Genomic DNA, 24,322 nt, shown 5'->3' on the forward strand with positions numbered 1-24,322 from the left:
ATGGTTTCTGGCTTACTGAGATTGATAGAGACCCATCTTTTTACTATTTACTTTTGATTTTATGTCTTACCTTTCTTTCCTTAACTGGGTGGTAATGGATTTTTTTTTTTTTTAAGTGGTGTTCTAACAAACATGCTATAAAAGTTAACCGCTCATTTAAGGATCCTAGGAAGAGAACTTTGGCAGAGAGATCTGTAGCTTCACGGGTAGATGATGGGTCCCTTAGATAGGATTTTATGATAAAATAGGTTCTTTCTTTCTTAACCAAAAATAGTCAGATCTCATCAGACTGCTGTAGGCTTGCGTGCTGCTAAATTTCACAGAAATTTTACCGTGCTGACTGGGAACGGCAGATGCTACAGCATGGAGACTAACGTGACGTCCACCCTCCCTCCAGCCTTCCCTAGAAGTGCTCTAAATGCTAAGTTACCACACAGCGTATCTTTTTGTGGTAGAACACTGCAGCGCATTTACCCCTCTGCACACTGCACTCTGGCTTGGAATTTTGGTCCGTGGTTTCATCCATTGTTAGACTCCCCCGCGAGTTAAATACAGTGGGGCCTGTATTTATGCGGAGCGAGTAAGCTTGCTCATTCCAGCGGCGGCTTCGGTGCTTGCTACCTCCCACTTTGCTTCCATCTGTGTGTGTGGCAAAGGGAATTGTCCTAAGAAATACCGGCTTCCTCTCAACACAAATGTGTATTTGTATACCAGTAAGTCCACAATCTCCTGAACTGGGGGGGGCGGGGGGGCATTAATAAGGGCACTTTTAAAAAAAAACGTTTAAGGCTTAGAGGGGTTTAGCAGTCATTCTGTGGAGACCCACATTCACTTCCACGGTTTCTGTAAATGCATTAACAACAACAAAAATCAATGCGTATTAGAGTGAAAAGGTAATTCATAAGATATCTTTTTAATAGGAGACTTTAATTCCTAGGCGAATAGGTAAGGTACAGTAGATGAGTTGTCCTGTATGTGTTCAGCATCCATGGCTAACATAACGTCCCAGACTTTTTCTTAATGACTCAGTTTAATGAAAAGATTTCAAAGATGCTGATGAAATACACATCCATGGAGTGCTTACTCGGAAATCTGGACTCTTGTTTGCTTGCCATGCTTAATGTATTGGAGAAATCAACCGAAATCACCGAATAGTTTTCTGTCTTAATTGTCCAAGATTTTTTTTTAAAAATTAACCTACTTTTATATAAACAATGCCTGAGACAGATAGTTTTACCATAAAGAACTCGGCTTTGAGCTGGTAGGAGTTTCTGCAGATAAGGCAGCTTTTTAAAATCAGCTGCTAGGTACTATAAACCCTTGAAAATTACTAACAAATGAGGGAGGGTTGACTGTGGACTGTTCAAAATTGTTAGCCATGTGCTTATAAAAAGGGACACATGAATGATATTTGTGCATTTAACCCTGGTTATAAAAAGTCATTTGATTTTTTAACAGCATGTTCAGCGGTTACAAAGCCTTAGGACTTGAGCTAAAAATGTGGACTCCCACTGCAGAAAGGGCCCTACCAAGGAAACAGCTAGGAAACAGCTCAGGAACGCTGCACTGGCCATGTCTGAGAGATAAATATGCATCGATCTGTTGACATATATGTGTACTTGTGTATTTATGAAGAATTGTGCTTAAAATTTGATTTTTTTAATGAGCAATTAAAAAGTACTCTGACAGAATTTTTCTTGGGATCTGAAAGAACCCTTCCTCCATACCCAGCTCATGAAATTTGGCTAGTATTAGAAGTATGACCACTTAGGAAATTATTTGGGTTTTCAAGAAATCAAATGTAAGAAAAATAAATATTTCTTTAAAAAAATGCAGCTCTATATAGGTGAAAAGGAGAAAATGGGAAGAAAGAAAAGGCAAAATAACAAAAATAATGGAGAAGGGAATAAGCATTAAGGAAAAATAAGAAAAAACAGCATTTCCACGGGGTTTATAATGGGCCAAGCACTGTGATTAAAAGCCCATCATATTTTTCGGGGGTGGGGGGGGCCTTGTTTACTATTTACAGCAGTCCTAGGGATGGGTTCAAAATTCCTTTCTCACACATGGAGAATTTATGATCAGACACGTTAAAACATCAATTTCATAAGCACATGCAGGAGGTAAGTGCAAAGCAGGGAAGGAAACTGCCCTCTGGCCGATACTGGAGGTGGAAAAAGTCAACCCTGACTCCATTCTCAGAATTCAGTCATTCTGCCATCTCTGCCTCCCTTTAAGTGCATGAGAAGCCCAGGCTGGGTGCCGGGCTGGGGCACGATCTAGGGGCCCCCTCCCTTCCATTCCGGCAGGGAGGGAGCAGGTCCATGTGGCCTCGGAAGTAGGGAGGAGGGGACTAAAATCAATTTTCATAAATTTTCCACAACTTCTGCACACTTTTGCTTTTTACTTTTGACCTTTTATCTCCCAGGAATCCTAGAAGATAAAATACAATCTTTGGAATCTTTTAGCAGGTGATTCAAAACACATTATGTGCCAGGCATTCTGCGGAGGTACGCCGGCATGTCCTGAAGCCTGGGGCTCCTTGGTGTGTGTGTTTGGGGGGGGGGGGGGTCATGTGATCTTCAGCAAATTGTTGAGCTCCCTGTTCTTCTCTTCCCCACCTGTTAAAAGAGGTCCATGCCTTGTTCCTTAATGTCCTAATGTGTAAACATCAGAATTTTTTAAGAAAATAAAAACAGAACCACAAAAATGCTATTGAATTGATAATGTGCGCCACTTACAGAGATCGTTTTTAGGAACATGTTCAATCTGAGTGACACTTTAAAGAAAAAGAACGCATGACTATTCCATGATGAATTCATAGTATTTTCTTCCCTTAGATTACCTTTCTCATCCTCTTCACATCTCTGTTGATAAATGGGTCAGACACCATCATCCCCATTTTACAATTGAGGCAATGAGAGGTTAAGTGCCCAACCATTGCCAGTAACCAGGATGAGAATGGGACTTAAGTCTCCTGTCCAAATCTGAGCTTCATTTTACCTCCTCCTTAGGGCCAAATTGCTACCTCAGAAACTATCTTTGTCCTTCGTTCCCTTGGCTGTAAAAATAGGGTCATATCATATCTATAATAGGCCATCACTCTTAGAACCACGACTGTATTATCTCAGGAATCAGAGCTCTGAGTGCTCATGGCATAAAAACGATTTATACACTTAGCAAAAAATTAGAACTCTTCTAATGGGGGGGGGGGGGTTTGAACTGGCTTGTTGGTGCACCTTGTCCACAAAGCAGTGGGAAAATCTGAATCATCCCTGACCTAGGATGTGGACTCTGGCAGATGAATCTGAAGGCAGAAAATGTTTCCAGATCCACTCTGACTCAGTGCAATACTGGGAGTTTTAGAAGCCTTTCTTTATGGTATTCCCTTGCTATCACTATGGGCTATTTCCTTCACAGTGCTTTTTTTTTTTTTTTTTAAATCAATTGAAATTACTCATCAGGATTAAAAACTTGTGTGAATATTTTTCCTATCGTGAAATGGAAATTGTTAGAAAAGTGTCCTGAAATACTTTGCTCTAGATTTAGCCTTTACTGCCTTGGTAGAAACATAAGGAGATGTTGAGGCCATGACATTAATGTGCCATTTGTTTCCCTGCTACTTGCTTGACACACAACCCACACTGAGAAGTGTTGCACTTGTCACTACAAGAAGATCAATTTCAGGCTATTCATGTTTGGAATGTAGGTGAAGTTTTAAAAAAACAAAACAAACCAAAAAACACATCTATGCCAGTATTCACACATTTTGGCCCAATAAAACATGATCATTTTTGCTTGTAGTTCATGGTCATCGTGTGCCAAAATTATTCAGGGCTGTCCCCTTAATCCCTAGCACAGGGCCAGGCATGGAGTGGGTACTCAGTCCCCGCTGACTAAATACATTTGTGTGCTAGTCAGAGGAACACGACAGCAGTCTTATTCTTTAACTAAGGAACATGGACAAAGAATTTTCCTACGTCATTATTAAGGTATTACTGGATTAAAAGTCTCCTAGAGAAAGTCTCAGATGAGTTTATGCTCACAAGCCTCCTTTGCAGCCATCTCCAATCAGAGAGAACCAGGTGACAAAAGTCAGGAGTGCCAAGGATAAGAAGGACGGTTCTCTCCAGACGGATGCCACATACAGCCGCAGACATAAAGTGAAAGGAGTGGTCTTCTTGTTTGGTAGGACGCCTGTTTGATCTTACCTACAAGTAATTCAGATGCCAAAAATTATTAGTTGGGGTGTGGAAAGCGCCTGTGAATACACATTCACACATTCAAGCTAAGATTATACTTAAAGTGCTTCCTGATGGTGATACTTAATTCTAAAAGTGGGGCAGTGTGCAGTTCACCTTCTAAATCTAATGCTACAATCACCTTGGGTTATTTTTATAGCCAACTAAATGAGAAAGTGTAATAGGATGAGGTCGATAAATTTAAGTTTCTAGAAGCAATTGTGTTTTCATTGTGTTCTACTCTGGAATGTTTTTTATTGTGGTTTTGTTTGTGAACCAAAGCAAACTAACATTCTAGAGAAGAAAATACTTGGTGGAATTTTTTTTTTTAAACTTCTAATATTTCCAACCTCAATGAAACTTTCACAGATCAAAAAGAGGACAAGATATGTTAGAATACTAGGAATTCTTTTGAGAGGGCAACGACAGGTGCTGGTATTATAGTACTACTATTCCTATCCCCGTGGAAAAGGTAGACCTACTGTAGGGAATTCTTGTTTCTTCATCAGAAACATTTAAATTTAATAAAATTCATTTTTGAAAAGTTAGATATAAACCTTAAATGTCATAAATGGTGCTCAGTTCTGTCTCCAGTTACCTCCCAGGCACACACTCAAACCTTGGTGTTTCTTCATCTTTAGTCGGTCTTGCCATTACTACTGCATGAAACTACGTAAAACATATGTACCTGTTTTCTTGTTTGAGTATATAGTTCCTATATGTTGCTATCAATAAAGCGTTACTTTATAGCATCATGTTAATTCAGACTTGTGCCCCTTCAACAATACAGTGTCAGGTTTAGGGGCCAGACTCCTAGAGCGCTACACTGTATCACATACCGTATAACGTGTTATTAGGAAGGCCTCCTTTTCCCCAATACTTGACGTAATGTGAAATTCTGAGGCGCCTTAGTTACAGCTTGATTCTCACCTCCTACGAGAAAAAGTTATAATCATGTTATCATGGTTGACTTTGTCTCTCCCTAGGCTTTGGTGTTGTGGTTCTTTTTGGAAGGACTTGGGTCAGGAGTTGGAGGAAAAAAAAAAAAATAGTGGGCCTATTCTTTCATATAAAGATGATACCAACCCTTTGCTGCTTGTGCTTTTTGTTCACTTTTTTGTAGCATTGATTTTGGACGCCTCATTTCCCTGGTGCAGTATTTTCTAAAATTGAAGAGAAAAATGAAGAATAGTGGAACCTAGGAAAAGAGCTCAAAGTAGGGAAAATGGACTGAGCGAAGGGGTAACTGTCATTCAATACTATTGTGAACTCACGTTGTTGCCTAAGGAGAAATTTAGGTTCATTTCAATAACTGGGGAAGTAGTTAACCATTCAAAAACCCATTCATATGACCAGAGGAGAATTCTTACTGGTACTGCATTTCTCAAAGTAAGTAGAAGAACTTACTGCCCCACCTGTAGATCATTTCCAGAATTCTATTATTGAAACGTTTAAACCTTAGTACTCGAAAACTAATGGCAGGATATACGTCAACTGATGGTACCAGCCTCCAAGAAGTTGTCTTAGACATTATCTGAGGATATGATCCCTGTAATAAAAATTTAAAGTTCTAATCATTTGGCTCTATATAAAGTGGGCGATTTTTCAGCTGTAAAATTGATCACAAACTTAGGTTTCTTTGCTTATTTTCAAAAATGTCTATTGAGGTGACTGTTATTAATGTTTATAGGTGTAACTCTGGGTACCTATGGATGGGTTACCCCATCTTATAGGGCAGTCCTCCAAGAAAATCACTCTACAGTCTAAATCAATTTTATTCTCTATAAAAGCATTCAGAATTCTACTTGATCCTGCTTCTCATCTTCAAATAATTCTCTTTTCCATTCCAGGCATTTGCATGGTTATCTTTAAGCAATTCATCTTTGGATGCTATGTAAAGAAATTACTATCCTTTAAATCAGCTAACAAAATTCATACATGTAATTTGTACTGGGTGGGGTTGATTTTCTCCTCACTGAATTGTGCAGAGAAGAAGACAGTATTTGGGAAATTACAGAGAATTGGTCTGCATTCTGGCTAGGGCCGCAGAGCCTGGAGCTAGAGAACACCGGCACTGATCCTTGTTAGCTGTGCAAACTCAGTAAGATGGTTTCGTCTTTCTGTGCCTTGATTTCTTCTTCTGTAAGATGGAGATACTAATATTGCCCTCCGTAGGGTTGCTGTGAGGAATGAGTTAACACATGTAAAGGACTTAGGACAGAAGATCTTGCTGAAAAAGCCAAATCATTATTTTATAGTAAGATTTCTTTGTATATGTAAACTAGATTTTTGCCATGCATATTAGTGCATTAGCCACACTTGTGAAAAAGGACCAACAGCCCCGACTGAGAAAGGCAATCCCACAGTTATTTCTCCATCCCGTCAGTGGGGCAGTTGTCCTTGAGATGACTTTTCATTCCCGAAAGTGCTTTAACTGGCTACTGTCATGGTATGGTTTACATAAGATTTTTAAAGTTTTAAAAATGCTATGAGTGATTTTTTTCTTCTGAGAGGGACGCTATTCTCTTACTGTTGGTTGTCCCTCTTCAGGGCTGATGCGGGGAAGAAGACTGGAGAGACGGTTGCCTCAGGAGGAACGGTCAGGCGGGCCTCAAGGCTTCCTGGCCCGTGAGACACTTGCTCACCATTTTCCATTCCCTTGCTTTGCAGCTTGCAGTCCCCCACAATGACGAGTGGACCCGCTTCGCCAGGACCCTCGTGGAGATTCGCGCTAACAGAGCTGACAGTGAGGAGGAAGGCACCGTTGAGTTATCTGCCTAGTGGAAGAGAACCACCCCGACCCCAACCCCGACCTTCTAGAACTCAGTGCTGCAGCCATCGGTTCCACTTGTATTCCATGTCCATTCAGTATCAGTGTTGCGTGATATTTTGGGTGTCCTGTCGTGCCGGCTTTGCTCCAAGTACTCCAAATGTATCCCACCCCGCTTTCTACTGACCTGCCATTCACCAGAGCATTTCTGTCTTTATATTTCTGTCTCAAAAATGGGGGGGGAGGGTGTAGGCTTTACAGGTTTAGTTGTTGCCTTTTAACTACTTAGTAGCTGTATTTAATAGCTGGAAACCTCTGGTTAAATTTGTTCTTACATGCACTTCTGGCATAGTCCTATTAAATCCATATGAAGCCAGATATGATTAGGTGCAGATGTGGTGTGCTCCATGATATGGTACAGGGCCAAAGACTTGAGATGTAGTGTTTTACATGGTGACTCACGTTATGGATGGATTTACTAGAAGAACATTGCTGCTCCTTATTTATTGTGGTGTGCTGCATGGAACATATTTATTTGAAAGCATTAAAATAAACGATCCTAGAGCATGTGCATAATGAGAGGACTGCATTGTCTCTGCTGCTGCTGAGGTTACATTAAGTTCCAAATAACAATTACAGTATGCCGGTGCCACTGAGGACAAGAAATCTTTAGAGGTTTGTTGCAGTGAATGGAATGAATTTTAATGCCCATTATTTCTAGGTACTTTAACAATATTTCAAATAGAGTTCACCACTGATACTTGTCATTCAAGCCAACACAGTCCAACAAAACTACGGTTCCTGAATATGACACCAGTATTGCCAATAAAATGTTCCAAGCCAGGTCTGCCCTAGTGTGGATAAAACCTTTGCGTGGGAAAAGCCTGATTAGAATTTTGCTTTGACAAGGGGGTGGGGGAGATACGTTAAGGCCATGTTAAAGATTGATAATGAACTCAGAGGCAGCCAGCCGGCTGGACTTAAACCAAGACTCCGGTTTTATTTTTACGAGGGAACGTGTGCGGGTTTTTGGAAAGCTTTCCCTTATCTCCTTCACCAGAGCCACTCTCGCCCAAAGACGGTCTCAAAGGTTGGGAGTAAGGAAACAGGTTACGGTGTACAGATACCAAATGTTCTGCACATTCCTTCAAGTTTTTAAAAAATTTACACCAGCAAAATTATGTTTATTGCTATTGGACTAAGAAATATGTCTATAAACAATTTTAATAGAAAATTTTCCCAAAAAGTCATTTCATGCCTAGAGAGAATTCAAATAAATAGTGGTTGAGTCATGAAAAACAACTGAAGACAGACTTTCAGCTTTTCAGGAAGAGAATCTCCATGGTGCTCTGGTGGTAGGGACTCGAACCCGTGAGATTTCTTTTAAAAATAATGGCATACTTTTGCTCTAAGTGCCCTATGATACATAGATACTGAAACCTTCGATGGCAGGAATTAAATTTTTAAAGATAAAATATGAGGGTCTTAAATAGCTTTGAAAGCAATCCAATAAAAGTACCGGGGGGGGGGGTGGGCGGGGAATAAAAGTTTCTCAAGCTTACACTAAAGGACCAAGAATAATTCAATAATCCATGAGTTGCTATTACAGACCAAACTCGCAATGATTCCACAAGTAAAGACCAAACAGGGAAAAGACCAGAGCCCACCTTAGTAAGCAAATGAAATATTACGTGTTTATATACATACACGTCCCACTGTGGTAGCTAGTCTCCAAAACAGTCTGAGACTCCCTGTGGAGTCTGGGCTGACCTGGTATAAATGATGGAATATGGGGGAAGTGATGCTGTGTGGGGTCCAGGACACGGTTATGAGAAGACTCATAGCTTCCTTTTGGTCTCTGAGCACATTCACTCTGTGTCCCTAAGCCAAGAAGTACAACCATCTGTGTAAGAGGTACAACCATCCTGAGACCTCTAGGCCACACATGGGCCCAAGGTGACCATCCAGTGGCCATGTGGATAGAGAGCTCTCCAGCCAGTCCATAGCCATTCAAGTCATCCCAGCTCATGTCCTAGATGGAATGTGGTGGCCACGAAAATTTCCTCTCATCTCCTACTGCAGACAGCATACCTGACTGACAGCCCCTGGGGCTGTGCTTTGAGATCCGGCACCATGTTTGACGAAGGCCATGCTTTCCATGGGCTGCTCTCAGCTGACTGAGGCAGGCCTGTTCTTGGGAGATTAAGACTTCTCTGAGAGGTAACTGGCTCAAGGACGCCCTGTCAGCATTGCTAAAACTTTCTGGACCTGTACTGCAGTCTAAAGCTAATCGTTCTTTCCTTCCCTTCCTCCCTCCCTCTGATCTTTTCCTCTCTCTCAGGGTCAGACCAACATCATTGTCTGATGGCCCTCCCAGCATTATCTGTCTGGAGAAGACAAACTGGGCCTGATAAGAGAGCGAAGAGACTGACTAAATCACAAAAAAAATTGCAGAAATGAACAAGTACCAGCACACCTGCGTGGCTCAGTCAGCTATGTCTGCCTTTGGCTCAGGTCATGATCCTCAGGTCCTGGTACCGAGTTCTACATCGGGCTCCTGGCTCGGTGGGGTGCCTGCTGCTTCCCTTCCTTGTGCTTTCTGATGAATAAACAAAAACGAAAAGAAAAAGAACAAGTACCATTAGGGCCTAGGGAAGCAACACTGAGACTGGATTTGGAGGGGTTTAAGGGAGCCAGAATTTAAGATTGGATAAGCAAGAATTCACCCGGGCCACTTGTTTGAGATACGCGATTTTATACTCTGGCAAGGACTCCAAGGGATAGGGCGGTTGATCCAGTGGTCTTAGAAGTCTGGAAAAGCTGTAGCCTACACTTACTGAAGTGAAAAAGGTGTGAGTTCCCCTGATTGGTAGTACAGATATGAATAAAGAGGTTGAAAGTAGGTTATGTTAGAACAGAAATATTAGGTAAAGCTGGAAGACACGCCCCACAGTTATGTTACATCGTAGGCCCAGAGCACACACCCTTCACCAACACCATCAGCAGGGAGCTAGTGAGAAAAACATAAGCACCTCTAGGGATTTTAGTTGTGCCCTTCACAGGCCAGGGCTGACTGTAGGAGACACAGTCACAGAGCAGGGCTTGTCAGCATCTACGGGGATGATGACACCCTGGAGTAACAGTGGCCAGGTGTGGCAGGAAACCCCAGAAACCAGAAAGCCACTATTGCTGCGATGGCCAGCTACAGCAGAGCAGCAGCAAAGGAGGCTTTACACATTCACAGAATGTGGCATTGTCAGGGCAAAACAGATATGCAGCTCAAATGGTGCTTAACATCTGTAACTGAAAACATAAAAAAGCAAGAATGGAGGAGCAAAAATTAGGGGGAAAAAAAGGAAAAGAAAGAAAGTGGGAGCAAGTGGCTCAAGGCAGTTACCTCAATAGAACATCATAATCCTCTGCTCATCACCCAGACCTGGGCCTAGATCCAGGTCCTAGATCTGCTCATCACCCAGACCTAGATCCAGAACCCATTGACTGAAGAGGTATCTTGCTTAGCAAGAAGGACACCTGGACAAACATACTGGGATGATCTCCTCAGTCCTTCCCCAAAGGGATCTATGGCCATTCATTCAGGTCAATGTATAACACAGAAAGAAAAATCAGATACTTGGAGAACTAGTGAATACAGGGTCTAGGTTCACAAGGAAACCTGAAGCTGTATCATAGTCCCCACTTAGAATGGTAACTTACAGTGACTAGGTAAGATAATAAAGCCCTTACTAAACCCTAGGTCACAAAGGGCTCAGTGGGTCTATGGACCCACACAGTGACCATTTCCCCAATTCTAAGTGTTCAGTTAGAACTCACATACTTGGCATTGGGTCCCTGGTTTCTAGGGTAAGAGCTATCCATAAGGGAAGGCCAAGTGGAGATCTCTGAAACTGCCATACCCCTTACCACCTCCTACCAAGATGGTAAATAAAAAGCAGAATTACATCCTAGGGTAGTATTGGGAGAATGGTGGGCACTAGTGACATTCTCAGAGTTCTAGAAGATGCAGAATGGTAGTCCCTAGAATTTGTCCATTTAGGACACCATCTGGCCGCTTCATAAATTAGATGGATCTTCAAGAGTGACTGCAGAGTCATGCAAGCTCAACCCGCAGGAGCTCTTATCATAGCTGTTGTGTCATATATCACATCTTTCTTGGAACAGATTAATAAGGCCTCTGGTACATGATATGTGGCTGATTGACGAATGCATTATTTTCTATTCCAACTATATAATAAGATTAGAAACAGTTTGTACTTACCTGGGAAAGAGAACATATTCATTTACACTTCTGTCTCAGGGCTGTTAGCTTCTTATCCTCCACCATATTCTAAATAGGTCTGGACTTGCCTAAAATCCACAGAACACCACATCAATCCATCACATCAATGGCAACACACTGATTAGGCAGGATAAACAAGAGTTAACTAATGCACCAGAAGTTAAGTTTATATACTCCAGAGGGTGGGAGATAGATTCAAGGAAGATTTGAGAAAGTGCTACTTCCGTGGAGTTTTTAGGAATCCAGTGGTTAGGCATATGCCTGGATACCCCTTCCCAAGTGAAAAAGTGCTGGGGCTTAGAATTCCCAACACAAGAAAGCAAAGCACCTGGCAGGCCTCTCTAGGTTCTGAAGGCAACACACTCAACGTCTTAGAATACTCAGTTAGTTATACCACGTGGCATGCAAGGCACTGGGTGGCGCTCAGAATGAGAAAGGACTTTGCAGTAGATCAAAACTGCAGTGCAAGGAGCTCTACTGAGCCCTTCAACCAACAGATGCTGTATCAGAAGTATCACCGGTGGGAAAAGATAGGGCAACTTAATGGCAAGGCCCACCAAGGAATCTGTAATAGTGGCTCATGAGGTTCCAAAGGAAAGCTGAGCTATCCGAAGCAAAGAATTATGTGACTTTTGAGAAACAGCACCTGGCATGTGACTGGGTCATGGAAGAAGTAGAGCTCTTCACCATGAAGATATGAAGACACCAGACATCCAAATAGCCCGTTATAAGTCTAGTCCTGTCAGCTCACCAACTATAAAGTTGGAAAGATCCAGAAGAAACCTCTTCCGTAAGATGGAAATTGTGCATCCAGGATGTACATCTGAGCAGAACTAGAGGGCATGAGTAAGCTGCATGAGCCAGGAGCCCAGAAGCCCAATGTTACCCAACAGAATTTCACCAGCACTCCTTTCCCGTGATTGCATATATGGTCGTATGTGGGGAGGGTGGGTTCTGTATGACTGGCTGAAAAAAGAGGAAAAGGTCAGAGCTTGGTTTTACATATGGGCTGGCTCAGTCTGTGGGAGAAAGTTAAGAATGGATGACAGCTATATTACAGCCATATTTAAGGGTGACCTTGGAAGACAGCAAAGAGAGAAACTTTCCAATAGAGCTGTAAAGTACGCACACAGTCATGCAGTTTGTGTGCTAAGACAAGGGGCTAGGAGTAAGTACATATACATGCACTGCCCTAGGCCAAGCATCATCATCATCTCATGGATTCTTGCAATTATCTCCTAACCGACCTCCCCACTTCCACCTTTGACCTCTTCAGTCGTTTCCCCATCTAGCCGCTTGAATGACACGGTTACCACATCGAACTCCTCAGCTCAAAGCATACCAATGGCTTAAGTCATGGGAATATAAAGTACACCATAGGGAATACAGTAATATTTTAATAACTTTGTATGGTGGCAGATGGCGACTACACTTCCTGTGGTGAGCTTTTTATAATGCATTAAATGTCAAACCATTCTGTTGAACACTTGAAACTAATCTGACATGGTAGGTCAACTGGACTTCAATAAAAACAAAAACAAAAACACATGAAAGGCTTTCACCTCTCTTGGAATAAAGGCAAAATCCTGATAGGCCCTGCATGACTTGACTCACTTCCTGTCTGGTCTTATATCCTGTTACTTAATCTTCGCTAATCCACTCCCCTTTCTCCCACCTCACTCTTCCTTCGATGCACCACACGCTGCCAATCATAGAGCCTTTGTACTAATTGTTTCTTCTGTCCAGAATGCGGAAAGCACTGAGTTTATAACCCCTTATGCACATATTTCAAATTTTCACCCTTTAATATAATGAAGGTCATTCCTCTGACTTTTCCAACTAACCTTTTATCTGTGAAAGTAACAGGCTCCCTAACAGCTTACCGTCAAGCTCAATAAGAAGTCACAGTTTAAAATAACAGCAGCAGCAACTGAAGATGAGCTTAAAAACATCTGATGCTCCCAATTAGAGTACTGAGAGGGAGAATTAAAAATTATACGTAAAATTAAAGTGAGAAAAAGTATTAAGCTTTTATATTTTTATTAAGGCGTAATTCCCATACAATAAAATACACAGATAGGGAGTGTTTGGTTCAACAAACTTTAATAATTATGTACACTTAGGTAACCAGCAGACAAAACAAGATACAGAACATTTTAATAAGGAGGGAAATACGCTTGTGGTCCTTTCTAGCAATCATTGTTTTGATTTCTGTCAACACAGATTAGTTGAGCCTGTTCCATTCTTAAACTTCATAGCAGTGAAGTCACACAGCAGGCCTTACTTTTATGTCTGGGTTATTTTGCTTGACATAATTTTTTTGACATTTGTCCATGTGCTGAATATTTTAGTAATATGTTCCTTTTTATTGCTGACTGGTATTCCATTTTACAATTATTCTGAATTTATTTATTCACTCACCAGTTACTGAACATTGGTGTTTCCAGTTGGAGGCCTCTTAGTTTAACATGGCTGTGAATATTCTTGTACAGTTCTTTCTGTAGGCACATTTTCTTAGGTAAATACTGCAAGTAGGATTTCTGGGTCCTATGATAGAACTACATTTAACTTTCTAAACATATTCGTAAGCATTCTGCAAAGTGGTTGTACCATCTTGCATTCCCACCAATAAAAGAATCAAGTTCCAGTTGCTCCACAGCTGTTCCAGTGCCTAGTATTGTTGGTCTGTTTCATCTGGGACATCTTGAGGAGTATGAAGCAGTACCCAGCTGTGGGTTTAGTTTGCCTGTACTTGATGACTAGTGATTTTAAGCACCTTTTCATGTGCTTATTGGCCATTCTTAAATGTCACATTACACCCTTTTCTGTGAAAAAGCTGCTCAAATATTTTGGCCATTTTTAAGAACTGGATATTCTTATTATTAAGAAAGTTCTTTATATAACCTATATATATAAATCCTTTGTCAGATGTGTTGCAAATATTTTTCCCAGTCTAGGACTTGGAACTTCATTCCCTTAAAATATTGTGATATGAAAAAATGTCAAATTTTCTTGAAGTCCAATTTGCCCATTTTAATCCTTTCTGGTTAGTCTTTTATAGTTCTTCCTAGTAAATCTTTGGCTTGCCACTGGTCACAAAGATACTATCTTGTTTTCTTCTGAATAGTTTATTGTTTTAGCCTTTACATCTAGCTCTGATGAATCTTTAATGTTTGTATATGGGATAAGGCAGTGATCAAACTGATTTTTTTTTCTTAATTTATGGATATTTAACTGGTCTGCAATATATGCTGAAAAAAATCATTTTCTTTCTTTTTTTTTTTTTTTAAAGATCTTATTTATTTGACAGAGAGAGATCAGAAGTAGGCAGAACAGCAGGCAGAGAGAGAGAGGGGGAAGCAGGCTCCCTGCTAAGCAGAGAGCCCAATGCGGGGCTCAATCCCAGGACCCTAAGATCATGACCTGAGCCGAAGGCAGAGGCTTAACCCACTGAGCCACCCAGGTGCCCCCCAAATCATTTTCTTTTTGACATTAAATTGAATTAGCATCCTTGGCAAAAAGGCAATTGATGATATACATATAGGTATTCTTATGAACTCACTATTCTACTTTCTGAGCAATTTGTCTCTACATAATACACTGTCTTGATTGCTATAGCTTTTATTAAGTCTTGAAATCAGGTAGTATAAGTACTCTAAATTTGTTATTCATTTTGAAGCCTTGTTTTAGCTATTCTAGATCATTTGTGTTTCTATGTAATTTTAGGATCACTGTAAAATATTTTAAAAGAAAACCATATTGCGGGATGCCTGGGTGGCTTAGTTGGTTAAGCGGCTGCCTTTGGCTCAGGGTCTTGTCAAGTATCAATATTGTCTTAATCTGTTTAAAGAACTGGCTTTCTGAATTGTTGATTTTTCTCTATTGTTTGTCCACATTTTCTTCTTTCTACTTTGGATTTAATTTGTTCTTCTTTCTTCCTACTTCCTAAAGTAGAAAATAAGATCACTGGTTGTAAAACACTTTTCCTAATTTAGGCCTTTAAAGTTATAAAAATCCCTCTAAGCGCTGCCTTTACTGTATGTATCCTACAAATTTTGATTTGTTGTGCTTTCGTTATCATTCTGTTCAAAATATTTTCTAATTTCCATTGTAACATACTATTTGACCCATGGGCTTTTTAGAAATGTGTTTACTTTCCAAATATTTGGAAAGCTTTCAGATATCTTTGTTATTATTTCTAGTTTGATTCTGCTTGGTAAGAAAACATACAGAGTAAGAAGTACTCTATATTTCAAATCCTTTGAAATTTTTAAGATTTATTTTATGGGCTAGTATATGGTCTAGCTTGGTCAATGTTCCGTGTGCACTTGAAAAGAACGTGAATTCTTCAGATATTGGGTCTGTGGTTCCAAAAATGTCAAGCAGATTAAATTGCCTGAGAGTGCTGTTCCAATCTTCTGTAATCTTACTGATTATTTTCTATGTGTTCAATCAATTACTGAGAAGGGAAGTGAAAATATGTAAATATGGCCGTGATGGGTCTATTTATCCTTCAGTTCTCTCCATTTGTATTCATGAGCTTTGAAGCTCTGTTACGAGATACTTACATATTTAGTTTATTATATCGTCTTGATAAACTGACCCTTGTATTACTTTCAAATCCCCCTCTAGTGCCTTTTCATTTCAGCCTGGACTCTTTAGCATCTGTTCCAAGACAAGGCTGCTAGTGACAAACTTTGAGGTTTTCCTTGTCTGGGAATATTATTTCTCCCTCATTTTTGAAGAATAATTTTATTAGTAGAAATCTTCATTGACAGATTTTCTTTTTCCCTTCAGCACTTTGAATATTTCATCTCACTGCCTCCTGGCCTCTATGGCTTGAGATAAGCTATCAGCTGTTAATCTGGTTTAGGCTCCCTTGTAAATGATGAGTTGCTTCTTTCTTGTAGCAGCAAGATTCCCTCACAGGTTTTGGCTTCTGACAGTTGGATTCTGATGTATTTATAGGTCGGATCTCTGAGTTTGTCCTACTTGGATTTCATGGAGCTTCGCAGATATGTAGGTTGTTTTTCACCAATTTGGGGAAGTTTTCAGCCTTTAATCCTTCAAGAATTCTGCCCTTACTCTGTCTCCTCTCCTTCTGGAACTCCTACTATGTGCACAATGGCGTCATGATGGTGTCCCACAGATCTGTGTTTGATTTTCTTTCTTGTTCCCCTTTTTGTTCATTAGATGGCATATTTCAACTGACCCTTCTTCGCATTTGCTTTTTATTTCTTCTGCCTAAAACACCATTCTGTACTTCCCTTTAGTTCTTTAGGCAAGGTTTCCTCTAACTCATTGAGTATACTTATAATAGCTGGTTTAAAAATCTTTGTCTAGACAGTATGGTACTGGCACAAAAACAGACATATAGATCAATGGAACACAATAGAGAACCCAGAAATAGACCCTCAACTCTATGGTCAACTAATCTTCGACAAAGCAGGAAAGAATGTCCAATGGAAAAAAGACAGCCTCTTCAACAAATGGTGTTGGGAAAATTGGAGCGCCACACGGAGAAGAATGAAACTGGATCATTTCCTTACACCACACACGAAAACAGACTCAAAATGGATGAAAGACCTCAATGTCAGACAGGAACCATCAAAATCCTTGAGGAGAACACAGGCAGCAACCTCTTCGACCTCAGCCGCAGCAACTTCTTCCTAGAAACATCGCCAAAGGCAAGGGAAGCAAGGGCAAAAATGAACTATTGGGGCTTCATCAAGATCAAAAGCTTTTGCACAGCAAAGGAAACAGTCAACAAAACCAAAAGACAACTGACAGAATGGGAGAAGATATTTGCAAATGACGTATCAGATAAAGGGCTAGTACCCAAAACCGATGAAGAACTTATCAAACTCAACACCCAAAGAACACATAATTAAATCGAAAAATGGGCAGAAGACATGAACAGACATTTCTGCAAAGAAGATATCCAAATGGCTAACAGACACATGAAGAAGTGCTCAACATCACTTGGTTTCAGGGAAATAATCAAATCTACAGTGAGATACCACCTCACACCAGTCAGAATGGCTAAAATTAACAAGTCGAAATGAGAGATGTTGACAAGGATGAGGAGAAAGGCAAACTCTCCTACACTGTTGGTGGGAATGCAATCTGGTGCAGCCACTCTGGAATACAGCATGGAGGTTCCTTAAAAAGTTGAAAAAAGAACTACCCTATGACCAGCAATTGCACTACTAGGTATTTACCCTAAAGATACAAACATAGTGATCCAAAGGGGCACGTACACCTAAATGTTTATAGCAGCAATGTCCACAATAGCCAAACTATGTTTAGATGTCCATCAACAGATGAATGGATAAAGAAGAGGTGGTGTATATATACAATGGAATACTATGCAGCCATCAAAAGAAATGAAATCTTGCCATTTGCGATGACGTGGATGGAACTAGAGGGTATTATGCTTAGTGAAATAAGTCAATCGGAGAAAGACAACTATCATATGATCTCCCTGATATGAGAAAGTGGTGATGCAACGTGGGGGGTTTGGGGGGTAAGAAGGGAGGGAGACAAACCATGAGAGACTCTTAATCTCACAAAACAAACTGAGGGTTGCCAGGGGGAGGGGGGTAGGGAGAGGGTGGTGGGGTTATGGGCATTGGGAGGGTATGTGCTATGGTGAGTGCTGTGAAGTGTCTAAACCTGGCGATTCACAGACCTGTACCCCTGGGGCTAATAACACATTATATGTTTATAAAAAAAAATTATAAAAAAAAATAAAGATACAAATGTAGTGATCCGAAGGGGCATGTGCTCCCGACTGTTTATAGCCCCAATGTCCACAACAGCCAAATTCTGGAAAGAACCTAGATATCCATCAACAGATGAATGGATAAAGAAGTGGTGTATATATATACAATGGAATACTATGCAGCCATCAAAAGAGACGAAATCTTGCCATTTGCAATGACATGGATGGAACTAGAGGGTATGACACGGAGCAAAGTAAGTCAAAGAAAGACAATTATCATATGATCTCTCCGATATGAGGAACTGGAGAGGCAAATAGGGGGTTTGGGGAGTAGGAAAGGAAAAAATGAAACGATGGGATCGGGAGGGAGACAAACCATGAGACTCTTAATCTCATGAAACAAACTGAGGGTGGCTGGGGGGTTGGGGGTAGGGAGAGGGTGGCTGGGTTATGGACACTGGGGAGGGTATGTGCTATGGTGAGTGTTGTGAAATGTGTAAGCCTGATGATTCACAGACCTGTACCCCTGGGGCAAATAATGCATTATATATTAATAAAAAATATATATTAAAAAAATCTTTGTCTAGAATGAAAATCCAGTCTCTGGGCTTCCTCGGGCACAGGTTTCCTCGATTTCTTTTTTCTTGTGTATATGTCATACTCTGTTTCTTTACATGTCTTTTACTTATTGTTGAATACAAGGTGTTTTGAATATTGTAGTGTAGAACGCTGGAAATCAGATCTGTTGGTGCTTACTGTAATTATTTATTTAGCAAATTCTCTGAACTAATTCCATACAGTATCTATTCTGTGTCATGTGTGACCCCTGAAGTCTGTTAGTTTGATGTTTAGCTAATGGCTGGACAGAGATTTCCATAAATGCCTAGAATCAAAAGACTCTGCCAGTATTTGCCAAAGGGCTCATGTGCCTCAGCTGAGGTGCACCTTCCACACTCAGCTGGGCAGCTTACCACCCTGCATTAGTCTTCACCTCCTTTTTCTGGAGAGCCTCAGAGTTGGCAGGACCTTGAGAACTTAGGGCCTTCTCAGGTCTCTCCTGAGCACGTGCACTGTTCTGAGTCTGGATGTATGTTCTTCCAGATTCCCAGCAGCATGCTAGGGCTCTTCAAAGCCCTATAACATCCCATTCCCCAGACGATCCTCTCAAAGTTTTGGTTAGTCTCCTGTTTGCCTTCTTATTACCTCAGACAACTAAGATATTAGCCTACAAATGGCTTCTTCAGTTAGGAGGAGGGGAATGCCTACACTGCACCATGAGGCAGGACAAGGGCTGAGACCACCTGTGTGGGGGACTCTCTACACTCTTCCACGATCATAAAATTCGACAGACATCAGCCATCACTTTACTTCTGTCTCAGTAAAAATAGAATGCCCATTTCAATTTTTTCTCATCTCTCAACTTTTTACTTTTTTGATTTTATTCTAACAGAGTATAAGCCCTTTATAAGACTAGAGCTGATTCAAAGAACAAGGTTATTGTAACAAGCAGCTTCTTTAGCAAGGACACCTAAATTCTCAAATAAAGCACATCTCTATACTCAGATGTAAAAACAGTTTTTTTCAGTTCACGTTTAGTGTGGGTCAATCAGTAATCTGCTCTTGTTTTTGTAAGAATGGTGGAGGAAGCAGCAGAGTGTAGGGGTGTATGTCCTCTCCTTTGACTTGATGGAATGCAGGGCACTTGTTGGGAATAGAGTAAGACTTTTCCACCATTAGTGGTGATGGAGATTTTACGTCCAAAAGTAATTCCAGCAAATCCCACATTCTGTAAACTGTCTCCATTCCCTCCAGACACACTTTGAGGCCAAGTGCCCATAGATATTTACTTTTAACTTGGTTTTCCATTATTTCCAACTTTTGTTGAAGAATGGCATTTTCTAATTATAGTAGAGATTTTTAAGATGGTCCAATTCAGTTCACATCATATCGCATTGCACTGTAACAGTCTGTAAATTTATCTCCGCTTTTTCCACATTACCTTTCCATTTTAAACTCATGGGGCAAATGCTTCAAGTTTACCTTAATCCTCTCTTTACTGACTTTAATAGGTCATAAAATAGTTTAAGATGAACCTTGGGGCGCCTGGGTGGCTCAGTTGGTTAAGGGTCTGCCATCGGCTCAGGTCATGATCTCAGGGTCCTGGGATCAAGCTCCAAGTGGGGCTCCCTGCTTTGCAGCGAGTCTGCTTCTCTCTCCCTCTGCTCCTCCCCCCCACTCATGAGCATATACACTCTCTAATAAATGAATAAAATCTTAAAAAACAAACAAACAAACAAACAAAAAAGATGAACCTCAAAAGGCTTGTTAGGATTTGCCTGGTCCTCAGGCTCTGGAATCTTCCAAATTAGCAAAAGTACTTACTGTGGTAAATAATCAGCAAACACCCTTCCCTTCTACTCTAATGTAGGAATGCCACATCTGATTCTGAGAACCGGGGACAGTAAGAAATTCTGGGCAAAGACTATATTAAGAATTTCCTGGACCGAGTTTTGTCGAGAAATCCCTGTAGGTAAAGAACAGGGCCTGGGCTGCCATGAGACCTAGATTCAAATTCCTAGCCCCCTCATTTGCTGAGAAGCCACGAACAAGACACTGTGCCCTGCGAGTCTTGGGTTTCCTCATTTGTAGCATAGGAGAAAGAACAGTACCTACTTTAAGGGCTGTGAGGAGGATTTAATGAGATCATGCCTGGCATGTACTACCTCACATTTAATGAGTTCTTAGTGGCCAAAGAACACCACAGCAGAGGCACAGCGACTTGCCCCTCTCTCTTTTGAAGGCAGCCCAACAAGACCAGAGCAAAAGCAAGAGGCGGAGGGAGGTGGTAAGAGATAGGGAACACTGTTTTCTTGAAGCTGAATTTCCTTCTCCCCACCACACAAGACAGACTATGGTATGCTTGCACAAGTCTGTTCTGAGAGCTTGAGTCTATTTTAAAGTCACCTTAGAACTGTTCCACTGCCAAATCAAGCATCTTGCAAGGGGCAAGGGCCCTGGCCGATGGAATGAGAGTGGTGGTGGGCACCGAGGCCCTGGTGGCCAGACCAGTGTGCTGGGGGTGTGCCTGGGACCTGGGAGAAGCAAGCCTCAGACAGGCACAATTAGTGCGTCTTCTTAACTTTCCTTCTGAAGTTATTCGAGGGGACTGTGGTTTTGCCTTGAGCAAAACCCCCTTAACGGCCAGGAATCTAAAAACAAACATTATTTTATTAGGTCACCCCAGCAGATGAAAGCAGAGTCTTCCATTTGGACTCTTTTTTGGAGTCAATTAATGCATTAGCCAAATACAAACCCTTTTGAAATAGAGTCCCTGTTGTCCTCAGCAGCTTCTGAAGGAAAGCTTGCCACTGTGCTCCTAGGGACACATAAATATCGGTGAAAGAAAGAGAGAGAATGAGTTATAAATAATTAATATTCACTGAAAAGAAAAACTATTTTAATGTCCTATCTCAACCCCAATGCAGCATTCACCTCAAAAGCAATGATTTTTTTTAAAGCTCTATTTCTAACAACGATCAGGAACTTTAAATATTGTTTATATGACAGTTCCTGAGTCAACTTCACTTATTAACACCAATTTTAAACCAGCCATAGCTTGAATAAAAGACGTAGTTACAAATTCTAAAGTATGTGATCAATGCAGAAGACTGTGATTGTTTTCAGTTATGGTTTTAACTCCAGCAGCAGCAAAGTCTTGTAAGGTAGAAAAATAACAGAGATTGCTCATTGGGGAAAAAAATACAGATTCCTCGAAAATCCATTCACCCATCCTTCAAAATAATAACCAAGAGCCTACCAAGTTCCAGGCACTGCAGACTCTGAACAAAAATCCTGGTCCCTACCCTCATTAGAGCCCCGGCCGGGCTTTCAAACTAAAGACTGCTAGGGTTTTAGACAGAGGTGCAATGCTTTTAGCTGTCCTGGCCTTGGAAATGAGGTGGTGGATCCCCTAGGGTCTTCCCAGCATTGGAAAGAGAACTCCTTGGCAAGAGCTGGGTTATTCCCAAAAAGTAAAACAAAAGGCACACCCCTTCTGTGGGCAGTACCATTTGTGGAAAGAACATTTCTCTGCTCTTACCAGTGAACGTGACTTAAAAAAAAAAAAAAAAAAATCTTTGGAGGAGTAAAAAAAAAAATCTTTGGAAAAATCCACACCCTGAACGCATTTGATTACCCTGAATTTAAAATGGGCTCTTGCTCAGTGGCAAAGATACAAATTCATCCCCCAAAGAATGGCTTCTGCGGTGAAAAGGCACACGACGACTTTGAGAGAGTCATCTACAAGGCTGATAAATGGGGCCATAAGACAGAACTCAGCAAATGCCATTGCTAGAGACTGCCTTCTGTCTACCTGAAGAATTCCAACGTGACTTGAAGACCTAGCCGGACGGGGTTACAAACAGTTTCAAGCACAATTTCTTCCCGTTTTTATTCCCTGCGCACTGAGTTATGTGCTGTTAAACATTTCCAGAAGACTGTCAAAATGTAAGCATCCTGAGGTTTACATAGGCCACACCATTAAATAACATATAAGCACAAAATTTTAAACATTGTTTTCCAGCAATGGTAAATATTTTAGCTAAGTAAAAACTGAAGGCTGAAATGCAATAAGCACTTAAATGACTCCTTTCTGTGCCAGAATTCTTATTTTCCCCTGTGCAACCCTGGCTGCTGGGATTAAGGCGACCCCAGGGAGCTCAGCAAATGGTTGTGGGTTATGAGGTGCAGCATGAGTTTGGCGACAGCATGCCACCCAGCCTCAAGAAACCCAGCCACGACTGGAACCCAAGAATCAGTGTGTTCACTTTGTGGTCAGTTTCACATTTTTTCCCCTCCTTGAAAAAAAGGAAGCTGCTACAAAAATCAGGCTTCTCCCCCCCACCCCCCACGACCTCCTAAGCAACAGGAGGTGGACCCAGGGCAGAGCTGAGAAAGACCCACCGACAAGGCTGGCTGGCAGAGCAGGGGGAGGCTGGCCCCCCGGGGCGGGCAGGGGGCATGGGGGTGACACAGCTTCTGGGTCCTCAGCATCAAGGAGGGAAATGACCAGCAGCATGAACGGCAGCCACGGCCCAGCCGACATCCTGTGCTGTCACTTCAGGAAGAAGGAAAACCCAGAACAAATTTGACGTGGTTTTCACCACACGGTGATTGCAGTCCTGTTCAAGGATGTCACAGTCACACCACCCACTGAGCAGAACTCAGATGGAAATCAGGCCTCCTTCAAAGTGTCTCGAGTCGCAGCCTATGCCGAACAGAAGCAGCCAAGGATTTTAAAGAAACACTGCCCTGTGGCCCTATCTCCTTTGGCGCCCCCATTCCTCTGGTTTCTCCCTTACTGAAGAGAACCGTGCTCGGCGGCAGGTAAATATAAAAACAGCTCTTCAACAAGCAGGCTGGGCAATGCACCTTTTCTGAGATCTGGGTCACTGTTGCTAGCATGAAAATCTGATCTTCCACACAATTCCAGCAAGTGAAGAAACAGGAATGCAGAGATTTACACTGAGGGACTTCTGTGCACGTGCAAAATACCAAAGCTTGAGTGATGTGTTACTGCAACACCACCCATATTTCTAAGATGTATTTGGAATTTTGTGACTGGTCTTTGAGATTAAAATGTAAGCATTTATCACGTATCCCACCAAGCAGGGATTGGGGGTGAGGATGGGTAGACAGAGGGCATGGTTTTTGCTTTGGTTTTGCAAAACCAAAACCATGAAGGGAGCCACATCAGTCTTTGTCCTGTTTCTGGTGAAGCTAACAAAGCTTTTTTTCACTTAGGGGAAAAAAAAATCAGACCCACGGATGGTATTGATGCTCCTCAGCTTTGAATAGTAACTCTGAATGTCAACACGTTGACTTAAAAGTCGGACAGAGACTGGAAAGTGGCTGCCTCTCCTGGAGGGCCGTTCTGGAGGTGCAGAAAGTTCAGACTGACTGCTCACAGGTTCTCAGTAGCCTCTCCAGAGTCTAAGAAGTCCAAAAGCCCTAAATTCTGTTCAAGACTAGCTTTGTTCCTCCAATGATAGTGTTGGCCAACTACCACCAAATGTCAGATGCAGTGACATCTGGTTTTCCTATGAAGAAGGATCAGAGAAGATGAGAAAACACAATGTCATTTCCTACCCGTTTTCATGCTCACCTTCCAGTGAAACTTTGTATTACAAAATGAGAACCTGTATGAATTCTCACCGAGTGAAACTGCCCGGAGTACTGGGGATGACTAGAGGAAAAGTGTCCAAGCACTGGGTTCCTTGCTTATCTAGGGT

At 41.5% G+C, this 24,322-nt stretch overlaps 1 protein-coding gene across 6 annotated transcripts in view; it reads left to right on the plus strand.

The window, feature by feature from the left end:
* DYNC1I1 (dynein cytoplasmic 1 intermediate chain 1) overlaps nt 1-7,853 on the plus strand; it is a gene marked incomplete at its 5' end in the record, with an annotated part of 260,677 nt that extends 252,824 nt beyond the window's left edge. For all 6 annotated transcript variants that reach the window (XM_080818672.1, XM_080818674.1, XM_080818673.1 and 3 more), the window contains one exon: nt 6,912-7,853. In XM_080818672.1, coding sequence (XP_080674798.1) covers nt 6,912-7,022 — 111 coding nt within the window. In that variant the 3' untranslated portion in view covers nt 7,023-7,853. The remainder of the gene's footprint in view (nt 1-6,911) is intronic.
* Nucleotides 7,854-24,322: the final 16,469 nt, after the last annotated feature.

The sequence above is a fragment of the Martes martes genome, assembly GCF_963455335.1.
Source record: "Martes martes genome assembly, chromosome: 11".
Lineage (NCBI taxonomy): Eukaryota > Metazoa > Chordata > Mammalia > Carnivora > Mustelidae > Martes > Martes martes.